Source organism: Schistocerca serialis, chromosome 1 (assembly GCF_023864345.2).
Source record: "Schistocerca serialis cubense isolate TAMUIC-IGC-003099 chromosome 1, iqSchSeri2.2, whole genome shotgun sequence".
Classification (NCBI taxonomy): Eukaryota; Metazoa; Arthropoda; class Insecta; order Orthoptera; family Acrididae; genus Schistocerca; species Schistocerca serialis.
The window spans coordinates 669,065,019-669,091,973 of record NC_064638.1 but is presented as its reverse complement, the minus strand read 5'-3'; the positions used below and the strand labels follow the sequence as shown (position 1 = coordinate 669,091,973).

The 26,955-nt window shown below is 39.3% G+C and overlaps 1 protein-coding gene across 2 annotated transcripts in view; it reads right to left on the bottom strand.

Annotated features, from left to right (window-relative positions):
- The window catches only part of LOC126480014 (polycomb group protein Pc), a 76,691-nt gene extending 67,798 nt beyond the window's left edge, over window positions 1–8,893 (bottom strand). Inside the window, exons 1-4 of one of the 2 annotated variants that reach the window (XM_050103834.1) lie at window positions 8,598–8,893; window positions 8,441–8,509; window positions 7,733–7,776; window positions 7,433–7,556 (exon numbers count right to left, since the gene is read on the bottom strand). In XM_050103834.1, the coding sequence (XP_049959791.1) occupies window positions 7,433–7,556; window positions 7,733–7,776; window positions 8,441–8,506 (234 nt within the window). In that variant the 5' untranslated portion in view covers window positions 8,507–8,509; window positions 8,598–8,893. Of the gene's footprint in view, window positions 1–7,432; window positions 7,557–7,732; window positions 7,777–8,440 lie in introns of both variants that reach the window. The other variant, XM_050103833.1, reaches the window with a different exon arrangement.
- Window positions 8,894–26,955: the final 18,062 nt, after the last annotated feature.

Sequence of the window (26,955 nt, the reverse complement as noted above, 5' to 3'; positions counted from 1 at the left end):
CCGCAACACAGCAGTGTGTAGTGTCATGAAACCAGTAGAGGGATGTAAAAATGTTGTAGACACCAACTCTCCGACAAAATTAATGCAGGAAAGTGACTCGTCTGTATAATAGGATCAAACAATGTGGCAAAAAAATGAAGCAGAGGTTTGCTTCAAAACACTGCAGAATTTTTTACAAGCTAACAAAATGCAGAGACACAGTAGTTGCGACACTGCCTCATAGGCACAATCTAATTTACAGTTCGTGCGTAAACAAAGAAATTTGGAAAACACACTTTAAAATAAGGAAACTGTGTTCACAATATCCGAAGTGCAACGTACTGGATATAAGCAAGCTGTATTGAAATCTGCACATAAAGCATTGAATGCATTTGAACTCTGAAGGGAAAAGGTTGGTTTATGATCGTATTGGTGAAATAATTAAAGAAAGACTTTTAAGGAATGGAACATTCTATATTAAAGAAAGATTTTTCAGGAATAGAACACTCTCAGCTTCCTGTACATCCTTCCAACACCAGTGAAGAAAACAAAATGAACTAGAAACTAGGACTCCCAATTATCAAATAGTGAATATGCACAATCTAAAATTTTATCATCATAACGTGCAATCCCTGTGTAATATAAGATCAATGAAATTAACATAGTGTTAACAGATGAACTTAAAGATATCTCAATGTTCTGCATTTCTGAGCACTGGCTTAATCCAGAGTACGCAAAATAAACAAATTCATTTTGGCTTCTTACTACTGCAGGGAAAACAGCAAAAAAGGTGGGGTGGCAATCTACACAAAGGAAAATGTATATTTTTTTTAATCATATGTGACTTAACTAGAACAAATGTCAAAAAGAATTATGAAATTGCAGCTATAAAAATTATTCAGTTCAACCTGGTTATTGCTAGAGTTTACCGATCTCCATCTGGAAATTTTGAACTTTAAACAGAACAGTAATCGGTAAATAAAGTAAATAAAATGGGTTGTGAGTTGATAATCTGTGGTGACTTCAATATTAATTTCCTCACAAATAGTGGAAATAGAGAGACCCTTTTGAACCTTGCAACATCCTATATTTTAAAGGCTGAAGTAAAAGCTGCTACCTGAGTAACAGAAACTTACCAAACAGCTGTAGATCAATTTCTAGTCAAGAAGAGTTTACACAACACTTCACTAAAATTTTTCAGTGCAGGTTTAGGTGACCATCTTGCTCAAATATTAAGCATAAAAGTAAAAGGCAGTATTATTAACAACATGTCTTTAAGAACCTCATGTAGAAGTTATAATCAATCTAATGTAAACTACTTCAACAGCTTATTACAGAAAAAAGAATGGTCAGAAGTGTACAAAATGAATGATATAAATGAAAAATTCAACACCTTCATTGACACATTAACCCATTTCTTTCAAATTGCATTCCCACTGAAAACCGTAACTGTATGGGGGCACTTTAGAACAAACAGCTGGATCACAAGGGGAATAATGGTTTCATGCCAGAAGAAAAGGCTACTTCATGAAGTAGGTAACTCAAAAAATTCCTCATCTGAAGTACATGCATACTATAAAAAAAATACCCCAAAATATTAAGGAAAAAACAGCAAAAATAATGCATAAAGATGAAAACATTTGTAATTCAGCAAATAAATCAAAGGCTATGTGGAAAGTTCCAAAAAAGAATCTGGAGAATACAGAGAATCCTGCAAAAATATAAAACTATCACAAAAAAATCAAAAAGTAACAAACCCCTAAGAAGTAGCCAACTCATTTAACAATTTTTTTTACAGGTTTTGCTGATAATATGTTACAATCAAACTTAAACACAGGCACCCAGGCAAACAAATATAAAATAAGTGCGTGAAAAGTATCAATGAACATCAGTTCTGTTTCACAAGATGAAGTAGCTAAAGCAATAAAAGGACTAAAAAATTCCAACTCTGGAGGCACTGATGGTATACCTGCAACAATATCAAACAAGTGCACACCAAACCTAACTGAAATACACACCTATGTGGCTGCTCACTTCTGGCAGGCACTTTCCCTGATGTATTGAAACAGCAAAAGTTATTCCAGTATATAAAAAGGATGATAAAGATAATGTAAATAACTACAGACCCATCACAATTTCCTCCTGCATCTCTAAAGTATCAGAAAAAGTTATGTATGACAAACTCATGAAATTTATAAATAAAAACGACATCCTATGTAATGAACAACATGGATTCAAAAATAAGCGGTCAACAACAACAGCTATTTATGAGTGCATCAATTCCATCCTAAACGTGATAGATAAAAAGAGAAATCAATAGGAGTATTTATTGACTTGTCAAAAACTGTTCACATGGTGGATCATAAAATTCTGCTATCAAAGCTTGAAAGGTATGGTATTCGAGGTCTGTCCAAGAACTGGATCAGTTCCTACCGACTAATCGTAAGCAGACAGTTTGCACCAAGCACACAAATATCGAACTGACTATAAACAAATTAAATGTGGTGTACCCCAAGAATCATGACCCCTTCTGTTCTGTACATAAACAACTCAAACTTAAATGTTGATGCACATAAAACAATCATATTTGCAATGACACCACAATTCTACTAAAAGGAGACAGCAATTAACACATACAGCAGTCAGTAAACATGGTCACAAAACAACTTAGCAGCTGGGCACAGAACACTAATCTTGTAATGAACAGAGAAAACCACTGCACTAAAATTCCACAATTCTCCTAAAAAGGACATGTTTATCCGATCTGTCTCTATCAATGATGAACTAGTTGGTAACAGTATTGAAACCAAATTCTTAGGACTTTGCCTGCTGAGCAACATCATATGGAATAAGCATATTGGACATGTCAATGCAGAACTGAGCAAAACACATTATCTTCTTTGCTTACTAAAATAATGCTGTAGTGAGAAAATAGTATTGAATGCATACATGTCTACTTTCATTCTCATCTTAGATATGGAGTCACCTGCTGGGGTAACTCTGAAACCGCTAATAGCACTCTTAAACTACAAAAAAGGGCCATTACAATCTTGTATCTGGCATTCCTCCATTACCATGTGTATACATTACAGAAACCCCTCTATTCTTTAAAATAAATGTAATAGATAAGGACTGCAGACTTAAAAAAAACTGTTATATACATGATCACTTTATCAGACAAAACAGAAACTTACATATAAGCGAAATCAGCACAGCTCTGTGCCAAAAAGGTACTTTCCACGTGGGAGCTATTACTGAGGTCAATACCTTTGGAAAATCTCTAGTCATATTTACAACATCACTGCTTTTACTCCATTGAAGAATATTTAAATTTTTGAAGTGTGTTACATAAATACTCATGTATGAAGTGTATTATTGTAACCTTACATAAGTATGCCTAGAAATGACTCAGTTGTATACTTATAACTTGTACAATTTCTTGTGCATATGCTGCTTTGTAGACAACAGGACGATTAATACAATATGATACTGTTATTATTGTTGGCATCTCTGGCTTGCAGCTATTAAACGAAAAAGCCACAAGTTTTCATATTAGAGTTTTTGCATATTGTTCAGTAAGTTTTCATAGATGCAATAATTAAACAAATGCAATATTTTTATGCTGGGAGAGTTTCTTTTATACAAGCTGTTTGCGAAAAACATTATTTGCACTAATTGCTTTGTATTCTAAAAATGAAATGAACCGAACAAGCATTAAACATTCTTAGCCAGGCACATAGAAAGGAGAAGCGTTTATATGATCCTCACAGGTCAACGGAGATGTCCGATCCCACCAGTCGGCTTTGACACGTGGCATAAGGGTGTTCCGTTGTGTGATGTCATAAGTGTGTTGTGTTTGTAGATGTCGTCTTGTTGTGGTTGGTGGTGTCCTCAGGTGGGGTGTGTATGGTCCGCATGTTATGTGGTGTATTGGGTTCATTTTCATGTCGGTGCTTGAAGTCTGCATTTATCGGCCGTGACTGCTACAGAAGAATAGAAATTAATGTCAGTGAGTTAAGAATTAAGTTTCCGTTGTGTTTACGTTATTGTGGTTTGCTGTTTGTCGTGCGGTAAGTCTATGGGCTGAAATGGGGGATGACATGTTGTCTGTCATTAAGTTTCTGCAACTTTTTGTGCTTGTGATGGAGATAGTGAAATGCGGCGTATGCAAGCAGAATGTGCGAGCTGGAGGTAAGTGCGTAGTGCCAGAACTTTTTTATGGTAAGTAATCGTTTTTTTGGATCTGTTATTCGCGTGTTATGATGTTTGGTGGGTTTTTTGGGGTCGAAAGAAGCGTCCGATCCCACGCGTCGGCTTTGACCCGTGACGTAAGGGTGTTGTCGTGTGTGGCGTCATGACGGCGCGGAGTTTGGTTTGTGTGTGGCTGTCTCCAGTTCTGTTTTATCTTATTTTATTTACTTTTCTGATCTGTTCGTTCTATATCGTGAGATTTTTTTTAAATTTAAAAACACTTATTACTTATTTTAATTATCTGTTTCCTCCAATTTCTGTTTTAGTTTATTATATTTATCTTTCTGATCTGTTCGTTCTATCCCGTGAGATTTTTTTTTTTAAAGACAAAAAACACTAATCACATGTTGTAGCTACACAAGGCGTCTAAATTTGTTTATATTTAGTTTGCCCCCCACCCAAAACACCCCATTTCCGGCGCTTGTCCCGTTGGTGTCATTAGGCTTCTTGTGGAAAGTGTATGTGTTTGTTTTCGTTTCCGCCATATTTGTGACGTCATGGGTCAAAGCAGACGGGTGGGATCGGACGCTTCCGTATTTCCGTTTTTTGTGTGTTGTTGGGTCGGTGTTATTTACTGCATGTGTTGGTGGTTGATGTTTTGGTATTGATATCGTGAGCTGTTGTTGACCTATATAGATCAAGGGAAATGTTCAATTCCAATGTGTCGTCGTAGTTATGTGGTTTTTGGTGTTGTGAGTTACTGTTGACCTACATAGGTCAAGGGAAGTGTCCGATTCCAATGTGACGTAGCTATGTTTTGGTATAGTGAGCTGCTGTTGACCAACATAGGTCAAGGGAAGTGTCCGATTCCAAGTTTTGTTTGTTTAGGTGTTGGTTTTGTGGTACTGATAGTTGTGGTGTGATTATAATTTTTGGAGTCGTTGCTTTCTTAATTTGCGGTATCGACAATTGTGGTTGAGGTATGTAGTGAAGGGAAGTGACCGATTCCTGTCGATGATATAAGTATAGCGGAATTTTGTGGTGTTTTTGTCATCATTTTGTGTGGTTTGGGATCATGGTGTGCGTCTGTATGCATTTATATTTAGTTTGTCCCCACCCAAAATCCCCTAATTTCCCCCCGATGATCCTGTTAGTTTGATTATATTTTTGGAGAGAGATGTGTCTGTTGGTTCTGTATGTATTTTCGTGTTTGTTGTCGCTTGTGTAATGACGTCATAGGTGCCATATTGGAGACATTGAGAATGGACGTTTCCACCATATTGGCGACGTCATGGGTCAAAGCAGACGGGTGGAATCAGACGTTTCTGTAATCCCGATCCTCACACTTCATCGTATCACAAGTAGGCACATTGGCAGTGATTTTTTTCTGTGTAACTATTCATATAACTTTAAATGTGTGCTGTTTGTTTTGCATATGTCATGCCTTAATAACAAAAGTTCTCATTTGATGTCACAGCATCTTTTGTTTTATATCAGCATGATAGGAAAGAGAAACCAGCAGTGTCGGCAAGATAGAACGATGAAAATGTATAAACAAATGGTTTAATTCTTATTTCTGACTAGGTAAAATTGGTCCTACATTACTGCGTCACTTGAATGAATTTCATCCTGTACCATCGACAACATTTTGTCAAAACAATCATGCCCATTTTTACAAACTTCCAAAATTCCACTGAATCTCCATGGCTCAACACCATCATTAATAGACTACATCCCCCGTCTTTCTCGCTTCTCCACAACCAGCTTCAAATTCAATGTCAGGCTTTTCATCTCCGTTGCTGCTCTGCCCTCATCCTAAGGATTACATGCACTGCGAGTGCAATAGCTCCAAAAACTGTGTCCATCATGTGCAAAATGCTGTATAAACATAAAACATACATGTAGGTATAATGGTTATGCAAACAAGAACCATACAATAAAACGAACAGTAGAGCCCATAATTCTGCACAACAACAACATAATTATGTGATAGTTCCAAAGGGGAACAAGAACTGCTTAATGAACAGGAACCCTGAGTTCTCAGAAATTTTTGTTTTGGGTGAGTGATTTAGGAAGGAATCAGATATACCCCTTCAATTTCTGTGTCTTTTGCCTTGTTTGTCGAGAATGTAGCAATTACAGTAACAATTCGGAGCAACTTCTCATAAACACTGTCATTTAGCTTCGGTTGAAAATTACTTAACTCACAGTTTCTTGTATTATCAATGAATTATATACACTGTAATTGTAATGCACATTTACGAAACATGCTTTGGAAATATTAGTTGAGGACGCAGGCAGTGGCAGCTATTGCAATTTCACAACTGCAGTATAGCCAACACCATGTGAGATGACATATTTCAGCAACTGGATATAGTAGTGGAAAGGCACAGACCACTTGAGATATCGTTAAGATTCTACAGAGATTACGCTACAGCACTTGCTCTCCTACTAGCAGCAGCTTATCATAGGTCGCCGGGGAAACAAAGGGTACGTAACGACTGGAAAAAAGTGCAGGCCATTCCCATTTTCAATGAGAGTCATAGGACAGCTACATATAATTATATGCCTATATTGTGAAGTCAATCTGTTGTTGAATTGAGGAATGTTTCACACTCAAGCATTAGGACATTTCTGGAGAACAAACATCTCCTCTATAAAAATTAATGTTGATTCTGCAAACAGAGATCTTGTGAAACTCGATTAGAGCTCCAGTGCTCTGGTTGATGCCCTCTTCCTAGATTTTATGTAAGCACCTGACACTATCCCGCACAGCTGTCTGGTGACAAGAGCTGTTGGAGTTGGCAGTTGTGTGTACATGAGGTGCGCTTGCTTGCTTGTATGAATGGTGTATCTTTCCCTTTTTCTGATGAAGGCTCTGGCTGAAAGATTCATGTAAGTGTCTCTTACTTGTGCTTGTCTGTAACTTAACGAATCTTCTTTACTGTGAATAGCAATCTATCTTTTCCTACATTGTCGATATTCTTACCTGAAGTTTCCATTGTTTGGCAAGTCTCAGATGAGTATTTTGGTGCATATTATGAAATGCTTATCTTCCAGCAACTTCCAATTTCAACTTTTGGCACTCCTAATTTAATAGTTCCTGTTTCCTACCCCATGGATAATATTTTGCACCAATTATGGGAAACAACAAGTAATGAATTAACAATACTATCAAGTGTTGTAACATACTAGACTTTTGTCAGAAGAACATTACACATGCCTAACCTGGAAAGACCTGTGAATCAAAATTCAAACTTACTTGGTATCGCATGTCTCTTCTGCGACCTGGCCGTCTGGCAGCTGCATCTGCTCTCTGACTCTGTTCAAATATTTCAATAAGACGTCTGTCGAGAATATTCTCTTCTGGCTCCCATGTGCTGTGTCTGTATAATAGAGTATTTTATTTACATCACCCACAGAAATTTAAAAAACAATTCATATGGTATAATCAAAAAACTATCTACAGGATAAATTCAATTAATGTAGAAGGTATGAATGTAACAAATTTTATAGTTGCTCAGTATTTAATAGTATATAAATAATTATCACATATGCTAACCTTTGACTCCATCCTTTCCACTTCACGAAATATTCAACACGACCCTGAAACAAAAGAAAAAATATATATTATTACACAAGTTTATGAAACAGATGCAAAGCATAAATCACAACTGGGTAACTGCAAAAAAAATCTGTAGCATTTTCTAATATGCATAAAACAAGCTTTCAGGCAGTGTGTTACACACACTTCAATAGGAAACATTTTAATTTTGGCATTGTACTTTATCATTATCGTTCTACTAATATTCCGAGTTTATGGATACAGCATCCTCCCATCCGTCAAGGTATAGCAAAATCAAATGCCACCCTCCAGGCCACATTTTACATAACTTTAGCGAAGCTAACCACACAGATTTAAGGCTACACATAACCCTAATTATAATTCCAGGACTTTTCTTTTAAAAAAATTCAAAAGCTATTAAATTCCTATAGGAAAATATTCGCTTAATCGGTCTGAATAAAAGTGACAACAAAGTGAATCCTACGTTTATTAATATCACCAGCACATTTTAAGAGACAAAGCAAATTTCTAGGATGTATTTAATAAACCATGGCACAAGAGATAGTGAACGATTCACATATTTCTGGTATTTTCACTGTGTTCACTTATTACGGGACGTCTTTCCGTGTAGCTCAAATTCTACACTATGAGTGGTCAGCAACAGAGTGACATTACTACACCAAAAAATTGGAGGGTACAACATACCTTCCTCAGTCTCTTCCTCATAATCCTCTCAGCTGCATACACGCGATCACCCATTGGTAATTCCATTCGCTGCACGTAATCACAAAAGAACACGCTGTTATGAACAGCATCAAGTATCGAAACGCTGCATTTTGTAAATACAAATAAAAGCAAGTACCAGCTGGCTGTTCCGACAGTACAAGGTGTTTGTAAGCTAGTTGTAACTGTAGTTAACTAACAAACCACACAGTTATTATCAACTTCACATTTTCTCTCACTGTTTGAAAGTTTCACAACACTGTGTTAAACAATATTATAAAACACTTTCCACCGGCAAAACCAACCGTCTGCGTTGACACACAAGAGATACAAGAAATTACTATATTACACGAAACACAGAAACACACATCACCAGTTGTATGTCAATACACAATACAACAATGTTTCCACACTTACGCAAAACCTTCTCCATTCAACGACAAACCAAAGTTACTGCTATTAGAATACCGGGCGTACAGATAACACATACAGGAACTGGCGACAGAAACCTAGCGTCACATGAAACTGCCAAAGGTGACAACCCACGTCATTTATGGAACATGAAATTAATTAATCAGTTACCTATCTACCTATCAAACTAGTCTTTTTACTCTTCTACTCGAGGAGTATTGAAGATGGTATTGTTATTTTAACTATAAAATCTACGATGTGGTTACAGATTACCATCACATACTTATATACAATGGGGAAGGTACCGTAATTACAAGTATCTTTGATTTAAAATGTAACAAATTTAACAGTTTTTTTCCGTAACGTAATTTTTTCAAAGCAACAAGTGCTATTCTATGGCTTACAAATAATTGTAGCGACCAAAGAAAAGCCTCTGTAGAACCACACGTATTGTATCATTTTAAAATAATTCTTAGAGTAAATCTGTAAGAAACCTTATCAAATGGTCCTTCCAATTAAACTTTTGGTCTACATGTATACCTATCAGTTTTCCAATGAGTAATCTTTCTAAAACGATAGTAGTCAACATACGATTAAGGTCTTCTCCCTGATTATCTCTCATATAGAGATCGTGAGGATAAGATAAGGATAATTACTGCACGCACAGGGGCCTTCAAACAGTTATTCGTCCCGCGCCCTATTCGTGAATGAAACAGGAAGAAACCCAAATTACCAGTACAATGGGATGTACCCTTTGCCATGTACCTCACAGTCGTCTGCAGAGTATAGATGTAGATGTAGATCAATGTTTAGCAAATTGGGAGAAATTTGTTTTGCTTAAGCCAAGAGACAACATCTTATCATTGAATAACGCAAAATTATATGCACTCAGAGACTTCATCAATAACTAAATACACTCCTGGAAATGGAAAAAAGAACACATTGACACCGGTGTGTCAGACCCACCATACTTGCTCCGGACACTGCGAGAGGGCTGTACAAGCAATGATCACACGCACGGCACAGCGGACACACCAGGAACCGCGGTGTTGGCCGTCGAATGGCGCTAGCTGCGCAGCATTTGTGCACCGCCGCCGTCAGTGTCAGCCAGTTTGCCGTGGCATACGGAGCTCCATCGCAGTCTTTAACACTGGTAGCATGCCGCGACAGCGTGGACGTGAACCGTATGTGCAGTTGACGGACTTTGAGCGAGGGCGTATAGTGGGCATGCGGGAGGCCGGGTGGACGTACCGCCGAATTGCTCAACACGTGGGGCGTGAGGTCTCCACAGTACATCGATGTTGTCGCCAGTGGTCGGCGGAAGGTGCACGTGCCCGTCGACCTGGGACCGGACCGCAGCGACGCACGGATGCACGCCAAGACCGTAGGATCCTACACAGTGCCGTAGGGGACCGCACCGCCACTTCCCAGCAAATTATGGACACTGTTGCTCCTGGGGTATCGGCGAGGACCATTCGCAACCGTCTCCATGAAGCTGGGCTACGGTCCCGCACACCGTTAGGCCGTCTTCCGCTCACGCCCCAACATCGTGCAGCCCGCCTCCAGTGGTGTCGCGACAGGCGTGAATGGAGGGACGAATGGAGACGTGTCGTCTTCAGCGATGAGAGTCGCTTCTGCCTTGGTGCCAATGATGGTCGTATGCGTGTTTGGCGCCGTGCAGGTGAGCGCCACAATCAGGACTGCATACGACCGAGGCACACAGGGCCAACACCCGGCATCATGGTGTGGGGAGCGATCTCCTACACTGGCCGTACACCACTGGTGATCGTCGAGGGGACACTGAATAGTGCACGGTACATCCAAACCGTCATCGAACCCATCGTTCTACCATTCCTAGACCGGCAAGGGAACTTGCTGTTCCAACAGGGCAATGCACGTCCGCATGTATCCCGTGCCACCCAACGTGCTCTAGAAGGTGTAAGTCAACTACCCTGGCCAGCAAGATCTCCGGATCTGTCCCCCATTGAGCATGTTTGGGACTGGATGAAGCGTCGTCTCACGCGGTCTGCACGTCCAGCACGAACGCTGGTCCAACTGAGGCGCCAGGTGGAAATGGCATGGCAAGCCGTTCCACAGGACTACATCCAGCATCTCTACGATCGTCTCCATGGGAGAATAGCAGCCTGCATTGCTGCGAAAGGTGGATATACACTGTACTAGTGCCGACATTGTGCATGCTCTGTTGCCTGTGTCTATGTGCCTGTGGTTCTGTCAGTGTGATCATGTGACGTATCTGACCCCAGGAATGTGTCAATAAAGTTTCCCCTTCCTGGGACAATGAATTCACGGTGTTCTTATTTCAATTTCCAGGAGTGTACAAATATATCTTTATTCGGGAAAAATTACACGTTTTATTCATCAGACATAGTTTCTGTTTAATTTTCTAAAGCGTACATCTCGTTTATGTACTGGGGAAAAGTAGAGGACCTAGTACAATATGTTTTGGTCGTCGGCACCTGCATAAATTTATCCAATGGGACGGAAAAGACTCTAAAATTGTAATTTTTTATATAGATGGGTTGATCAGTTACGAGATGCGTCATGCCTTGTAGCGTTCACATAATAAAAAGTAATGTACTGCACTGGAGTACCTCAATTAAATACGAATAATTCATCAACATTTGAGCATTTGTGCTATAAAACACATTCAGACCATATTCCTTTGCAGGTATGTTTGATACTGGAACTGTTAATGCGGTCTGTAAAGCTTTATAGTCACATCAGTGTGGATTAATTATTGATTTTCACAGTTATTTAAATCGCAACGCCTGAACGTCACAGTATTGAGGATAGTCTCCTATAAAAAAGAAGAAATCACCCACAATTGTACAATTCAGGTTTCTAGATACAAATGAGAAGTGCATACATCAATTTACCTTAACATTAATATGAAATTCAATGAAATCCAGACCTTTAGCTGCTTACAGGCGTTGATAAATGTCAATGGGGGGAGTTGAAAATCAATGCCCTGACTGGGACCCAAACCCGAAATCGCCTGCTTACATGGCAGATGCTCTATCGTTCTGAGCCACCGAGAACACAGAGGATAGTGCGACTGCAGAGACTTATCTCTGGCATGCTCCCTGTGAGTCCCACATTCCAAACTTAGTGTCCATACACTACATTTGTAGTGCCCCAGCCCACTATACTCATCACTCACAGCAGTCAATCTACCGATTTCCGTAAGAGTCACTGGCCAGTAAGTCTTATCTATATGAAGATAGTATCTGTTCTTTCGGACATCTTCTTCAGTACGGATGCACTCACATTGCCCAAACTCTTACAGGAATTGGTAGATTGACTGCCATGAGTGTAGTGGGCAGGGGCACTACAAATGTGGTGTGTGGAAACTAAGTTGGGGTTGTGGGTCTCATGGGGAGCATGCCAGAGTTAAGTCCCTGCAGTCACACTGTGTCCTCGGTGGCTCAGAAGGATAGAGCATCTGCCATATAAGAAGGAGATCCTGGGTTCGTGTTACAGTCGGGGCACACATTTTGAAGTGTCCCTGTTGATATTTATCAACGCCTGTAAGCATCTAAAGGTCTGGATTTAATTGCAATTTTATTCTTCGAGAGCAGCAATATCACCAATGGTATCTGTTCTTTTGGACATGTCCGAAAGAACAGATATTATCTTCATATAGATAAGTCTTACCAGCCAATGATCTTCTTCAGTGCAGATGCACTCACATTGCCCGAACTCTTACAGGAATCGGTAGATTAGCTGCAAGTAATGAGTATAGTGGGCAGGGGCACTACAAATGTAGTGTGTGGACAGTAACTTGGGAATATGGGTCTCAAGGGAGCATGCCAGACATAAGCCCCTGCAGTCGCACTATCCGCTGTGTCCTTGATGACTCAGAAGGATAGAGCATCTGCCATGTAAGCAGGAGATCTTGGTTTCGAGTACTGGTTGGGGTAGACATTTTCAACCGTCCCCATTGATGTGTATCAACGCCTGTATGCAGCTAAAGGTCTGCATTTCATTGTAATTTCATTCTTTGAGAGCTGCAAGGTTACCAATGGTATCTGTTCTTTCGAACATGTCCAAAAGACCAGATACTATCTTCATATTAATCTTAATAATCCGGTAAGGCCATTTAAATAGCATTACACAAATCAATATGTCTCTGAGTGTCACACAACACTACGATATACATACATTATGCATGTAATACTCACTTTATGAGGGGAGTCTGAGCAGTCCTGCTCATACCAGCACCAACACTGGAAAGAGTGAGATGGAAGACTGAAAATTCAGACATCATGACAGGTAAATAATATACAAAATTTAATCTGCAATGTGGTATAAAACGTTTTAGTAGCTCCTGTGGCTCAAAAATTAATTACCGAATATAATGTATTAATACTCAATACACATAAAACATATTATATTGCACAGGAATTATGGCTGTGCACCCAACATTTGTAATAAGAAGAAAACTTGAAGAAGTCAAGCATTAAAAACCCTGTACTAAAGATTCCAAGGGGGACCAGCTGGGACAAGTGACCCTTCTCCATCTACTTAACCTCCTTAGCACCAGGAACCAATCATTATTTGTGCTTTAAATGAGTTGATTTGAGTTCCTTATCCCGTATTCTGCATTGTAGGAAATATTAGAGCCACAGATCTCAAGCCTGTGAATTCCAGGTGTTGGCAATTTATCTAAGAACAGGAACATTTTGAGAAATATTTAAATACTTCCTTATCAATTTTTTTCGATTTTCTTGGTTTCCAATTACTACATAATTCCAAATGTTTATTGATGTTACTATATGTCTATATGTCTCTTTTCAAATATCAATACTTTTTGTCTTTAGTGACATAACATGTCACCATTCTCAAAAATGCTTTGGAAAATACATGAGGCAATAATTTTCTATGTTATACCTGCTGTTGCCTTTGAACATCCTGCCACATTCGAAATCTTTAATCTTTGGAGACTAACTGAATCATAAATTGACAATGTCTGGTAACATTGCCTAATTTATGAAGTGCTTTTGTCATACGTTATATATACATCAACTACAGAAAGTGATGTTTTATAGAAACAAAATCAGATTAGACAGTCAAATATTTACTATTAAAAACAGTCTTGATCACGATTTATTTATCAAGGTAACTGGTTCAAACCAGTCACCTTGATAAATAAATCATGATCAAGACTGTTTTTAATAGTAAATATTTGTAAGACATTGATCTCTGCCTTTCCCATAATGTATTCAAAAGACAGTCAAATACCTGGAAGGTAGATCTATAATATATGAAATTTCAAGCAAAGGACTGAAATTCATGATTATCAACTAAACTAAATAAATGAAACCATTTAACCCGCTGCAAATCTGAAGTCATTGCTATTGAATCAAGTAAGAATGAAGCTCTAACATATCACAGTTAACTTCAATACTTGATTGCAATAAACGAAATAAAAAATTCCACTTCTATTCATATGTATCCAACACATGTGGAATGGTGTACCACATCGGCATTTTGTATATTTCTTTTCTTTTAATATAAAGTTATGTAATTTCGAGAAATTATTTCACTAAGAAACATTGAATGTGGATACAACATGCGTATCACCATCACCACAGCAAATATTTGACCAACAGTCCCACTGTACAAATTCAGAATAACTGATGGCTAACCTATATTCTATGAATGGAGCAGTCTAAACACTGATAAGATTTTATTCCTTACAGGATCACTGTCATGCCATTTGACAGAAAAGTTAAAAGGTGGTTAACTTACCAGCCACATGCACTCACTACCACCAACGAACAAGAGATATAGTAACTGATGCTAGGTGGATAACCTCTCATTCTGCTTGCATTATTTCGAAAGTACCTGAATTGTTCGTTTGTCTACGTGAATAGTTAGCACCACAGAGAAAAATATTCTTTGCCTTCAACTAAGTAAATAAAATGACAATTTTTTTTCAAACCTTGTGTAAAGAATTAATTCTAGTTTCAACAGTTCCTTATAGTCACTTATTTCTAATTAAGCAACAAGCATCATCTGAAGTGTCACTACATACTTCAGAAGTATTGTAACTGAGACTATAGTCTTGTTGACATTCATATTAGTTTAGAACAATCGATACTGTAAAGTTATTTTAATTTCAGTATAACGATAATAACTTTTTGCTTTAGGCATTGGGTGTAAATGTTATAATAAAGTGTCAATACAAAATTTATTTTCGCCTTTAAAGGCACTTAACAGACAAAGCTAAAGTGGAACTTGAAGGACAGGTCAAAGCCAAAAATTGCAATGAGGGCACCACCAGCCAACCGATGTTGGACATTGTAATGCATGATTAGCGTCTGTGTCAGCAAATCACAAGCACTGGAAATGGGCCACCAGCCTGAAGTCATGTAATTGATGCAGCTTGGCCCATCTACTGCCAGTTACACTACACATCCTAGACATCGACATGTTCCAGAGTTTCAGCGCAAACCAAAACATCATTGTTTGTGTGGAATCAGCAGGGAAAACAGTATTTAACCACAGCCAAACCAGCTCATCATTTTTCGACCAGCTAGGCAGTAGGTGATGCCCAGCCTGCGTCAATCAGAGCCATCTCTCCCGCCACTGGGCCATGAAGGAAGGACCTCTCCCTGTCTGCCCAGCTGGACAACCAGCGCCATGCCTTCAGTGTCGGTCCAGACTTCGACTCTGGGCAACGCCAGCATCATGCCATTGTGACGACGTGATCTTCCGCATTCGACAAGACATGGTACCTGCTCATGACCACAGTGTGACCACATCTTGCTGTCTCAGCTCGTCTCATATATTGGAGACGCCAATGCAGCAAAAATGTGGAAATTTGTGGTAAAGTCTTATTCAACCAAACTTCTGAGATCCTCAGTCTGTAAGCTTACACACTATTTAATCTAACTTAAACTAACTTACGCTAAGGACGACACACACACCTATTTCTGAGGATGGACTCGAATCTCCTACCCTGCATGGCGCTAGTGCAGCACTTTGTCTCCCGGGCAGTATGTACACGCCCAGCACAATATATGTCAGTGCCTTCAGCTATGATGCTAGTATATTATGGAGAAGCTCTGAGCCATGCCAGAGAATAGAGTGCACTCAAAAGAATATCAACTGTACTGAATGAATTAGTAGAGAACTAATAAAGAGTTGTTCCATCTTCAGGAAGAATCTCCTCAGCTCCTGTCCACATCACGCATCTTCGACAAACAACCCATCTCAGTCGGTAGAGCACTTGTCCGCAGAAGGCAAAGGTTCAGAGTTCGAGTCTCGGTCTGGCACACAGTTTTAATCTGCCAGGAAGTTTGATTACAAAGTTAAGCCAGGAAACGTTGAATTTGCATTAACTGTGATATAACTTTAACCTTGACTAACTTTAGAAATAAAAATAAAGCAGAAACGTTGACGAAAGCTTAACTTTCCAAAATATCCTCAAGATATTGTAAATAGCAGCCACAATTTTTCGCAAAATACTAAAAGTTATGCTTCTAGCAATGCAGTAAGGATACTGCAGCAATAGTAAAGAGGTCTCTACTTCCCGGGTATTTTCGTGTTACTTGTAGTTTAATATGAGCTGCCACATCCTATCTCACATTTGTAACTGATTTCTGTATAATAGAGCAAGGAAAAAATCTCAAAGGAATTCAAAAGTATATTTACTAAATCATTTATTTTTCGAACCATACTTTGTGCTTTTTCAAGGATACTTTTATTAGTATACTTGACACTTCAAAACGATTATTACGAGATACCTACTTTCATACCCAATCTTTATGGGGCCATATTCTTTTCATTAAGGTTGCTGTGAGGCCCTGAGTTAAAAAAATGTAGGTTATACAATTTCCTATAGGCGATACTTAGAGCAGTTAAATAGGAAAGAAACTAACTCTGTGAAATACCTGGATGGTATTGTCTCAGCAAAAAATCCAGAAGAGCTGTTGCGTAATTTGAAATATATGCTTAAGTTTTTACGTGCAGCCAATCTGTAATGTAACATCGAGAATTGCTGATTCTTTCAGAGAGCAGTATAATGTATAGAATCAATGACACCAGCAGGATGACACCATCTTGAGTACTTACAGGTAGCGAATAAGATGTGTGCATGGACACCCTGACCTCTACGGGCAATGATGGAAGAAAGCATATGAATGTTTCTGTTGCCAATGGAAATGCAGCTTAATAGTGGCTGTTAATGTATTTATCTAGAATAATATTAGACCTAATACGCTGACACAGTGAACTCTCAGTTCTGGAATAATATTAGACCTAAGACACTGACACAGTGAACTCTCAGTCATGATTGCCAATGAGAATCCCTAAGCAAACAACATCAAAATTATCATAACTACTACATACATCAAAAAAAGTTTTGCATCACCTCGGTTCAGAGAGTTCTGGATCCTGTACAGAAAACTGGAATCGAGATCAAGATAAACATCATTTCCGACCTTTTTATTGCTCATGAAAACCACACATTGCATGTTGCACCACCATACAATGAGACCTTCAGAGGTGGTGGTCCAGATTGCTGTACACATCAGTACCCCTAATACCCAGTAGCACGTCCTCTTGCATTGATGCATGCCTGTATTCGTCGTAGAATACTATCCACAAGTTCATCAAGGCACTGTTGGTCCAGATTGTCCCACTCCTCAACGGCGATTCGGCGTAGATCCCTCAGAGTGTTTGGTGGGTCACGTCGTCCATAAACAATTTATCATTTTATCCCATGCATGTTCGGTAGGGTTCATGTCTGGAGAACATGCTGGCCACTCTAGTTGAGCGATGTCGTTATCATGAAGGAAGTCATTCACAAGAAGTGCACAATGGGGGCGCAAATTGTCGTCCATGAAAACGAATGCCTCGCCAGTATGCTGCCGATATGGTTGTACTATCGGTAGGAGAATGGCATTCATGTATCGTACAGCCCTGACAGCACCTTCCATGATCACCAGCGGCGTACATCGGCCCCACATAATGCCACCCCGAATATCAGGGAACCTCCATCTTGCTGCACTCGCTGGAAAGTGTGTCCAAGACATTCAGCCTGACAAGGTTGTATCCAAACACATCACCGAAGGTTGTCTGGTTGAAGGCATATGCGACACTCATCGTTGAAGAGAATGTGACGCCAATCCTGAGCGGTCCGTTCGGTATGTCGTTGGACCCATCTGTACCGCACTGCATGGTATCGTGGTTGCAAAGATGGACCTCACCATGGATGTCAGGAGCGAACTTGCGCATCATGCAGCCTATTGCGCACAGTCATAACACGACGCCCTGTGGCTGCATGACAAGCATTATTCAAAATGGTGCCGTTGCTGTCAGTGTTCCTCCGAGTTATAATCCATAGGTAGCGGTCATCCACTGCAGTAGTAGCCTTCGGGTGGTCTGAGTGAGGCATGTCATCGACAATTCCTGCCTCTCTGTATCTCTTCCGTGTCTGAACACCAACAGTTTGGTTCACTCCGAGACTCCTGGGCATTTCCCTTGTTCAGAGCCCTTCCTGGCACAAAGTAACAATGCGGACGCGATCGAACCGAGGTACTGATCATCTAGGCACGGTTGAAATACAGCCAATATGAGCTGTGTATCTCCTTCCTGGTGGAAAGACTGGAACTGATCGGCTGTTGGACCCCCTCTGTCTAATTAGCGCTGCTCATGCATAGTTGTTTACATCTTTGAGTGGGTTTAGTGACATCCCTGAACAGTCAAAACGACTGTGTCTGTGATACAATATCCACAGTCAACGTATATCTTCAGGAGTTCTGGGATCAGTGGTGATGCAAAACTTTTTTTATGTGTATATTAGCCAACAAATGGAATCAACATCAGTCGTGCATAACTATGTCAAAAAGTTATGCAATACAGCAGAATAATAGCTGATAGCTTGAATATGTTTATATTGTAAATGTATGATAAAAAAATCTACCATTTTATTACATTGAAAACTGACAACGATTAATGAATCTCGTTAATTTACTTGTTTGATTCGAGGAATAGTACTGATTTCCTAGAATGATATAAAAAGGATCACATTTGTAACATGATACATGCAGACAGATGTCTTTCTTGGGCCTCTGAAGCACCAAAACGGCTCGAAGCAAACGGGAATGTCAAGAAGGTATTTCTAACAAAGTACTGGTTTCAATGATTGCAAAAAGACAGTAGAATTTTACTCTTAATTCCTGAACACTTAGTTTCAGCAATAATAGCTGCATTCAGCAGGTAATGCAAGACCTTTTTTTCTAAAAGCAGACCGGTTTCATTACACCATATTATTCAACACTACTTTGGCTGCAAAACCCTGTTTTTCAACATAATTTCCGTTCAGTATGACTACTTTACACCGCCTTACTGGGAGGGCCTGTATGCCTCTGCATGGTACCATTCAAATGGTACCACTCAGACGTCTTGCTACATCAGTAACCTCCCCATCATCCGTGTACTGCTTCTCTGCATAGTGCATCCTTCATTGGGCCAAACAGATGGAAGTTGGAAGGTGCGAGAGGTGGGTTGTACGGTGGATGAGACTTTTGTGAGCTCGTCTTGGAGACACAGACTTGTGTGAGGCCTTGCTCTGTCTTAAAGAAGGAAAAGTCTGTTCACATTTTTGTGTTATGGATTTCCTGAAGTCGTTTCTTCATTTTCCTAAAGCTAGCGCCATGTACTGCACAGGCGATCGTTGCACCTTGAGGGAGGACATCAAACAGAATAATCCTGCAGACTGTCACCATGACTTTATCAGGTGAGGTTGTGGCTTTGAACTTTTTCTTTGGAGGAGAGGAGACGTGGCCACACTCAATGGATTGCTTTTTTCTGGTTCTAAGTGATGTATTCATGTTTCATCGCGTGTGACAACGATCGACAAAAAATTGTCACGATCAATCTCGTAACATGCAAGCTATTCTGCACAGATGGCTCTCCATTGATCTTTATGGTCTTCTGTTATGCAGCAAGGATCCCAGCGGTCACACAGCTTTGAGAATCGCAAATGGTAAACGACTGTGTCAGTACTATTAACAGAGGCATCCAGTTGTGAAGCGAGATATTTGATTGTGATATTTTGAGCACCTTGAACGAGTGTTCTACACGTTCATGAAGCTAAAGGGTCTGAAGAGAGAATATTCAACGATGTGTCACAACAAATTCCGCATTTTTTTCAACCGGAATTGGCCGAGAAAAAAGCGTGCTGCATTACTTAGTGAACTCCCCTCATGTAAAATATTTCAAAAAAGGAAAAATGCGACAGTTGCTTCAACGATTTTCGAAAACAAATTGGCTGCAAAAATACAAGAGAAGTCGATGTGTTGCCACTTCGCTTTTGTCTTGGGTTCTGCAGCTGATGTCTCTTTAAGGATTTGTCTGACATTAAGTCATTGTAAGAGATTCGCTCTCCATTGCTGGTGCCAATTTGTTTCAGGGGACTGGTTTTTCATAGCAGCAAAAGAAAGAGAATGAGAAATAGTAGAACATGGGCTGGAAGAGAGAAAAAGGGGGAATTACCTGATAAAAGTTTTACATAGAGCATAATTAATCATTACTAACATTATGAATAATAAAGAATAGATGGAAGAGTTGTGGAAACCCCATAACATTCCAGATAGGTTAAATATTAATGGTAAGACAGATTTTAAAACCAGATTATGAACTACGAAGTATTTCTGAGGACAGATGCAGATTGTGACCATAATTTATTGGTTATGTATTGCAGATTAAAATACAAGATCGGAGTAAGTAATAAATTAACAAGATGAGACCTAGATAAACTGAAAAAAGCAGTGATTGCTGAAAGTTTCATAAACAGCAGTATGCAAAGACTGATTGATATAGGTGAAAGGTAGACAACAGATGAAGAATGGTTATATTTGAGAGATGGAATAGTGAAAGCAGAAGAGGATCAAACAGACAAAAGACAATGCTCAGTAGAAACCATTGTATAACCAAGACATAATGAATTTAACTGACAAACAGGGAAATACAAACATGCAGAAAAAGAGGTAGGCGTGAAACAATACAGACATATAAAAATGAGATTGATAGGAAGTGCAAAATGAAAGTGGACAATTGCAAGCCTAGGGAACACTTCAGGAATAACAGATGCTACTTACAGGAACACTTCTGAAAGATAGAGAAGCACCAGCACTATAATATTAACAACACAAACAGTAAGCCAACACTAAGTAAAGGAGCGTAAGTTTAAAGGTAGAAAGAATATGTAGAACGGCTACATAGGGGAAATAAACTGGAAGGCAATATTATAGAATAGAAGCTTTACTTCCTTTCGGTATTTTTCCACATAATGGCACTATCAGTGTGTTCAGTTCATAGAACAATAAAATAAAAATTATTTTATATAAATATACTTGTAAAATCAATTATATATATTTGCTAAAGTAATAATGATAATCCAATAATCATACACGCAATGGTACTGTATAGCATTAATATAATAATATAATGATAGTAATAATAGTAATATTAATAATGTGTTGTGGCACAATAATCACATACACAATAGTGTAATACATAATTATGTTTTAACTTACAAGGAGCATGACGAAAATAATGACACCTATTTTTTATGCACCAAAGCTTTTATTTTTTTCAAACAACAGTATTGCTTGAAACTCCCCGGCACATTACAACTGTGTGACGGACCGAGACTCGAACTCGGGACCTTTGTCTTTCATGGGCAAGTGCTCTACCAACTGAGCTACCCAAGCGTGAATCACGTTCCGTCCTCACAGCTTTACTTCTGCCAGTACCTCGTCTCCTACCTTCCAAACTTTACAGAAGCTATCCTGCAAACCTTGCAGAACTAGCACTCCTGAAAGAAAGGATATTGCGGAGACATGGCTTAGCCACAGCCTGGTGGATGTTTCCAGAATGAGATTTTCACTCTGCAGCGGAGTGTGCACTGATATGAAACTTCCTGGCAGATTAAAACTGTGTGCCGGACCGAGACTGGAACTCGGGACCTTTGCCTTTCGCAGGCAAGTGCTCTACCATTCTGGAAACAGTATTGCTTCCTTCAAAGCAGGTCCCTTCGGCAGCTACAGACCAACAGAATCATTGTTCCCAGTATTGATAATAGCATGGAAAGGCTTCAAGTGGTAGATCCTTTAAAATTTGGTGTTCTCCAGATTCCCAAAATGATGTACTAAAGAAGTCACAAGGACTCAAATCAGGTGAACAGGGGTGTGTGGAATAGGAATGCATTTTGAAGTTAAAAATTCCGTGACGGAATTGGCCGTGTGACATGGATGTTGTTGTGATGCAGCATCCACTTGCTTGCAATGTCTCATTTGATACTGGCATGACATAGACAGAAGCAATGATAATTTTTTGTATATGCAATACTAAAGCTGCTGCTTCAAATGAAGTCAGTGAAGTGCTCACTTAGGTCTATTTGTGACTGTTGCAAATATAGATTTTCTTTGCTGTAAACTGCCTCTCCACAATGTGTAATATTTGTTCTACAATAATCTATAACTAATACGCAGCCCTAAGGCACACATAAGTCTATTTCTGAGTTTTTGAGCCATGTTCATTAAGACACAGCATGCTGCAATTGATTTTGCCTGACCAGTACTGTAATTCATTAAGCTCGTTTATTAGGGATTGTACATTAATATGCAACAAAATTGTATCGTGTTCATTCATTGATTCTTCCTCTCTATTTTCTTTACTACTCATTGCAAACTGTTGTGATCAAATTCAAAATGTGTCAGCCTCATCACTGCTTGGAGTTTCCCTGTAGTAACTGTTTAAACTGATGCCTACAGATTCTTTTTTGGGCAGCTTAATCAGTTTCTTAAGATCTCAAATACATTTTTGGTTAGAAGTGATTTTCCTAAAATGCTTACATGCTTCCTGTGTCTTATGAGGCAAGTTCTGCTTTAATGAGAAGATTTCGTTAGAGGCAATAGCGTGGCTACAGACCGGAATATTGTTAATGTGAATCACAGTTGCATTTTTAAATGTTTACATTTTGAGTATAGAGCTTATTTGAGGTCTGTGTTTTGTTATTAACAAATGAAGGCTCTATCAGGTCATTACAGTGAGGTATTTTAGCTATTATTAGATTAGCATGTGATAGCTTACCCAATGACTCTCAGTATTTTTGTTGCTGCAGCAGTTCATTATGACGTACATCATTACTACCTACTGCAATTACTGCATAGCCTTCAGATGATAAAGCATTGCAATTTTCTTTGACCCTATTTTCTTTTGAGTGGACCCTGCAGCCTCAATTAATTTGGAGGAGGACATTATTTCATCAGACAGTGTTAAAAAATATTTTATTTGTACTACTAATTTTAGGCACTGACCATTTTCACGTGCATCCAGAAAACACAACACACCGTAACAAAAGATAAGAGGGCTAAAATATAAAAATCATACAACTACATTGGATGTAGTGTCAAATGAACATAGTAGCTACCTGTAACAACAGATACGGGTACATCATCAACATTACATTAAAAAATCGCGTATCGTGCATATTTATGCACAGAATGGTTGTCAATAATCATCATCTAAAATACAAGGAGCATGACATGGAAATGCTTTTGAGAATAATATCATTACGTTATTAAAATGTCATATCTAGCTAGAAGCACAAAGGAAATAAACCTTGTAATGTTTACCACCAATCGGACAACATACAATTGTTCATGTAACTATCATATGTGCATGACTGAGTGGGAACTCTGTAAGTATCAAACACAGAGTAAAAATACAAGGATCTTATTTTACTATGGATAGAATTTCAGAGTATGTCTCTATCTTATACTAAAAGGTATATGGGAAACCAGGGTACTTACATCCACAAAGTGTTGCATGCAAGCACCAGTACAGAAACTGTTAGAACAATTGTCAAGACATATCTCATGTACAGAATGTAAATATTTATACCATGTATTTAGTACAACAGTAATATGCCAGATGTACAGTGTCGAATATCAAAACTAATATCTTAGTGTATAAAGTTGAAGAATGTGTGAATTTTTACCTAACATAGAGAATATACATCAGAAATCAAGTGTGTGCAAAATGAACTTCATAGGTGTCATAGATAACCAATACATGTACAGAAAATAATTAAGGTAAAATATACACAGTGGTTCGAAGCTAAGAAATAACATTACAAAGTCAATGTGTACATGCACACCATGTTGTACATGATATATCTTTATACTCGCTCACATTACACTGGTGTCGACACAAGGTGGGCACAAACAATAATACTTCATTTTAAGTCTCAGAGCAAAGCTACCTCGCTCCCATTACACTGGTGTCGACACAAGGTGGGCGCAAAGAATAATACTTCATCTCTAATACTAGGTCAGTGGAAAACAAGACATCAGTGCTTCTGGTGAACCAGACAGCGGATCTCCACAGAAATGCAATAGGCAAAACAGCTAGACTGGATCACATTAACTTAGTTAGTTGATGCAAGAAACGCTATTGGTAATGCAACAACATGTACCAAGGGCTTATACGAACCATTCCTATACTGTAACAAACTCGTTAAACAACCTCGGCAGAGTGAGAACCCCTCGTACCTTCATAGCTGCAAGACCTATGTCACATGGTAAGTGATGTTGAGTAAACATTAGCCACTACTTCCTCCATAAATACCTGAGCATTTTAGCTTCTAAGGCAGTCAGTCAGACAGATCGATAACGTAAATACTGTTCATACGTGATTCCCTGGTTATAGCAAAGTGACTTCTGACCATGTCTGTTATAGATTCCAGCAGGCTACTGTGCAATGACAGCTGCTACTAGGAGATACGGCTACATCACCATAAACACCAGTTGTAGAATTCAACACTACAGTCTACTACTGTTGCAGGTGGGTGGACACGGGGGTCTTCCATATCATTTTGGGTGAGGACACCAGCTTTCCTCATACTTTGGCAGATGAGCCAGAGCCTACTTGAATGGTAGGTCAGGATCGTTGTAACACATGGCTGCACATCAACCGTCATCATGGTTCAACAGATGAAGAAGAACTGTGATGAGCGGGAGGGGTAGAGCACCTCCTAAATCGGCATGTGTTAAGTCCAACACACGCATTGCCTTCAGTCATTGCTGCAGCGTCGAGGTATAATCAGCGTCAGAGCCACAACGGGCAGTATACCGCCATTGCAGCAGTCAACCAGGATGGGCGAGTGTGACGTGAGCCACCTTGTGTGGCATCAGGCAACTACAGCCAATGTGAACGGCGTGCGAAAACACTGATTGTAACTTATGAAAACGACTAATTCTGAATCTTCTTTCACTACACCTACTGGTGATAACAGGTCACCACCATTTTTCCTTGGAAAACTGGCAAGGAGCGAACAGGGAGAATGCCTCCCGACACAGAACCAGCGCTGCTTCCGCCCTCCTAACAGTCCTAACAGGCGCTTCTTACAAAATTGGTGTCAAGAAGTGGTCGGACTTTGATGCTTGCAGCATAGACATCAGAAGTGTGTACGAAGCGTTTGTACTGGAGCCACCCCAGCAGTTTCAATTGGGGGGTGAGTCACTGAAAAGCATGGTTTCTCGCACAAATATGTTTCGGTCGTGATCATGTCCAGAATAGGACACAGTGAGTTAAGAGCTACTTTTGGAAAGTCTAGTGAACCTATAGATGTATCTGAATTTAAGGGGAATTATAGTGAAGTGTATTTAATACCGGTAGACTGTAAAATTTGTAATTTGCCTGGATACAGTGCGTGTGGTGATAAGTTTATCACTGCAATATGTTCCACATATGGGAAGTATGGTCATGCAAAAAAGAACTGTGTCAAGTGTCATTCGGTGTCGATAAGTCGAAGAATAAGAAATTTTTGATATTGACCATAGTGTATCGGCTCTGACAGAGCTGGTTAAGTTATTAAAGGAACAGCAAGAGCAAACTGGCTCAGCAGTTGCTTAGTCAAACAAGAGATACTTCACAGTCAGGTCCTAGGCAAGTCAAGTCAATACTGGCAGTTCCTTCCCCATCCATGGATCCTGTAACCAATAGTTTTATCTTCGTTTTCCTCTCAAAACATCGGAGGATGTCACTGTTTTCATTCAGGTCGCGTTATCCGCAACCAGCTTGTGCAATTGGTCTGAACGAACATCATTTCATGTGGCCAAATTGGACTTGTCTGGTGAGGCTAAGGTGTACATCATGTACCATGACGTTTTGAGTAAGATAATTTCAGTTACTGAATTGGTAACTGGCTTACAGCAACGGTACAGAAAACAAAACAGTGTTCGAGAAAAGCTGAGTAATTTGAGACAAGTGCCAACTGAGACTGTAAAAGCGTTTTCTGACAGGATACGCATATTCAAAGTCGTAATTTATGAGCTGACTAACAAACCAGGTACATTTTATTGTGAGAGGCTGAGGATATGCCGTTGGATGTGTTCCTAAGGGAGATTGTTCCAGAAGTGTCTAGTAGAGTGAGAATGGAAAATCCACAAGATATAGCAGCACCGCTGCAAGAGACAGATAATACTACTAAATCTCGGAATGATCAGAAAATGTTTGTGTCAAATGAAGAATGTTACCGCTGTGTAAGAAAGGGTGATTTAAAGGCACAGTGTAGCCAACCACAATGTTGTAGTTGTCAATGGGTTGGTTATTAGGTACAGCAATGTAGATCAAAGAAACAGCGTAATTATAATGGGGAAAAGAAGTCGTTAAATGACAACAGGAATCTCCCTTCAGTCGAGAAATGCCCCCCTTAAGTAGAAGTATATAAAAAGCACTCGCAGAGAGTGATTGTTAGTTGGTGGTTTGCAGTGGCGGCATTAGGCTAAAACTGAACATCGGCAATGAATCAGCTTTGCGAGGCCTCTTTCAGTATCCAGCCAGAAAGAAAATGTTAAATTAAACGAGCTGAATTAAACACTAATAATAATTACACTCAAATTTTATTATTATAATATACAAGTATTATTGCAATGACAGACATTACATTAAACAAACACACATTTTAATAAACGAAACTTCCAGCTTTACGCCTCACTGAATTTTTTAAGGACTACGTCGTAATTAATACCAATCGTTATTTCTGC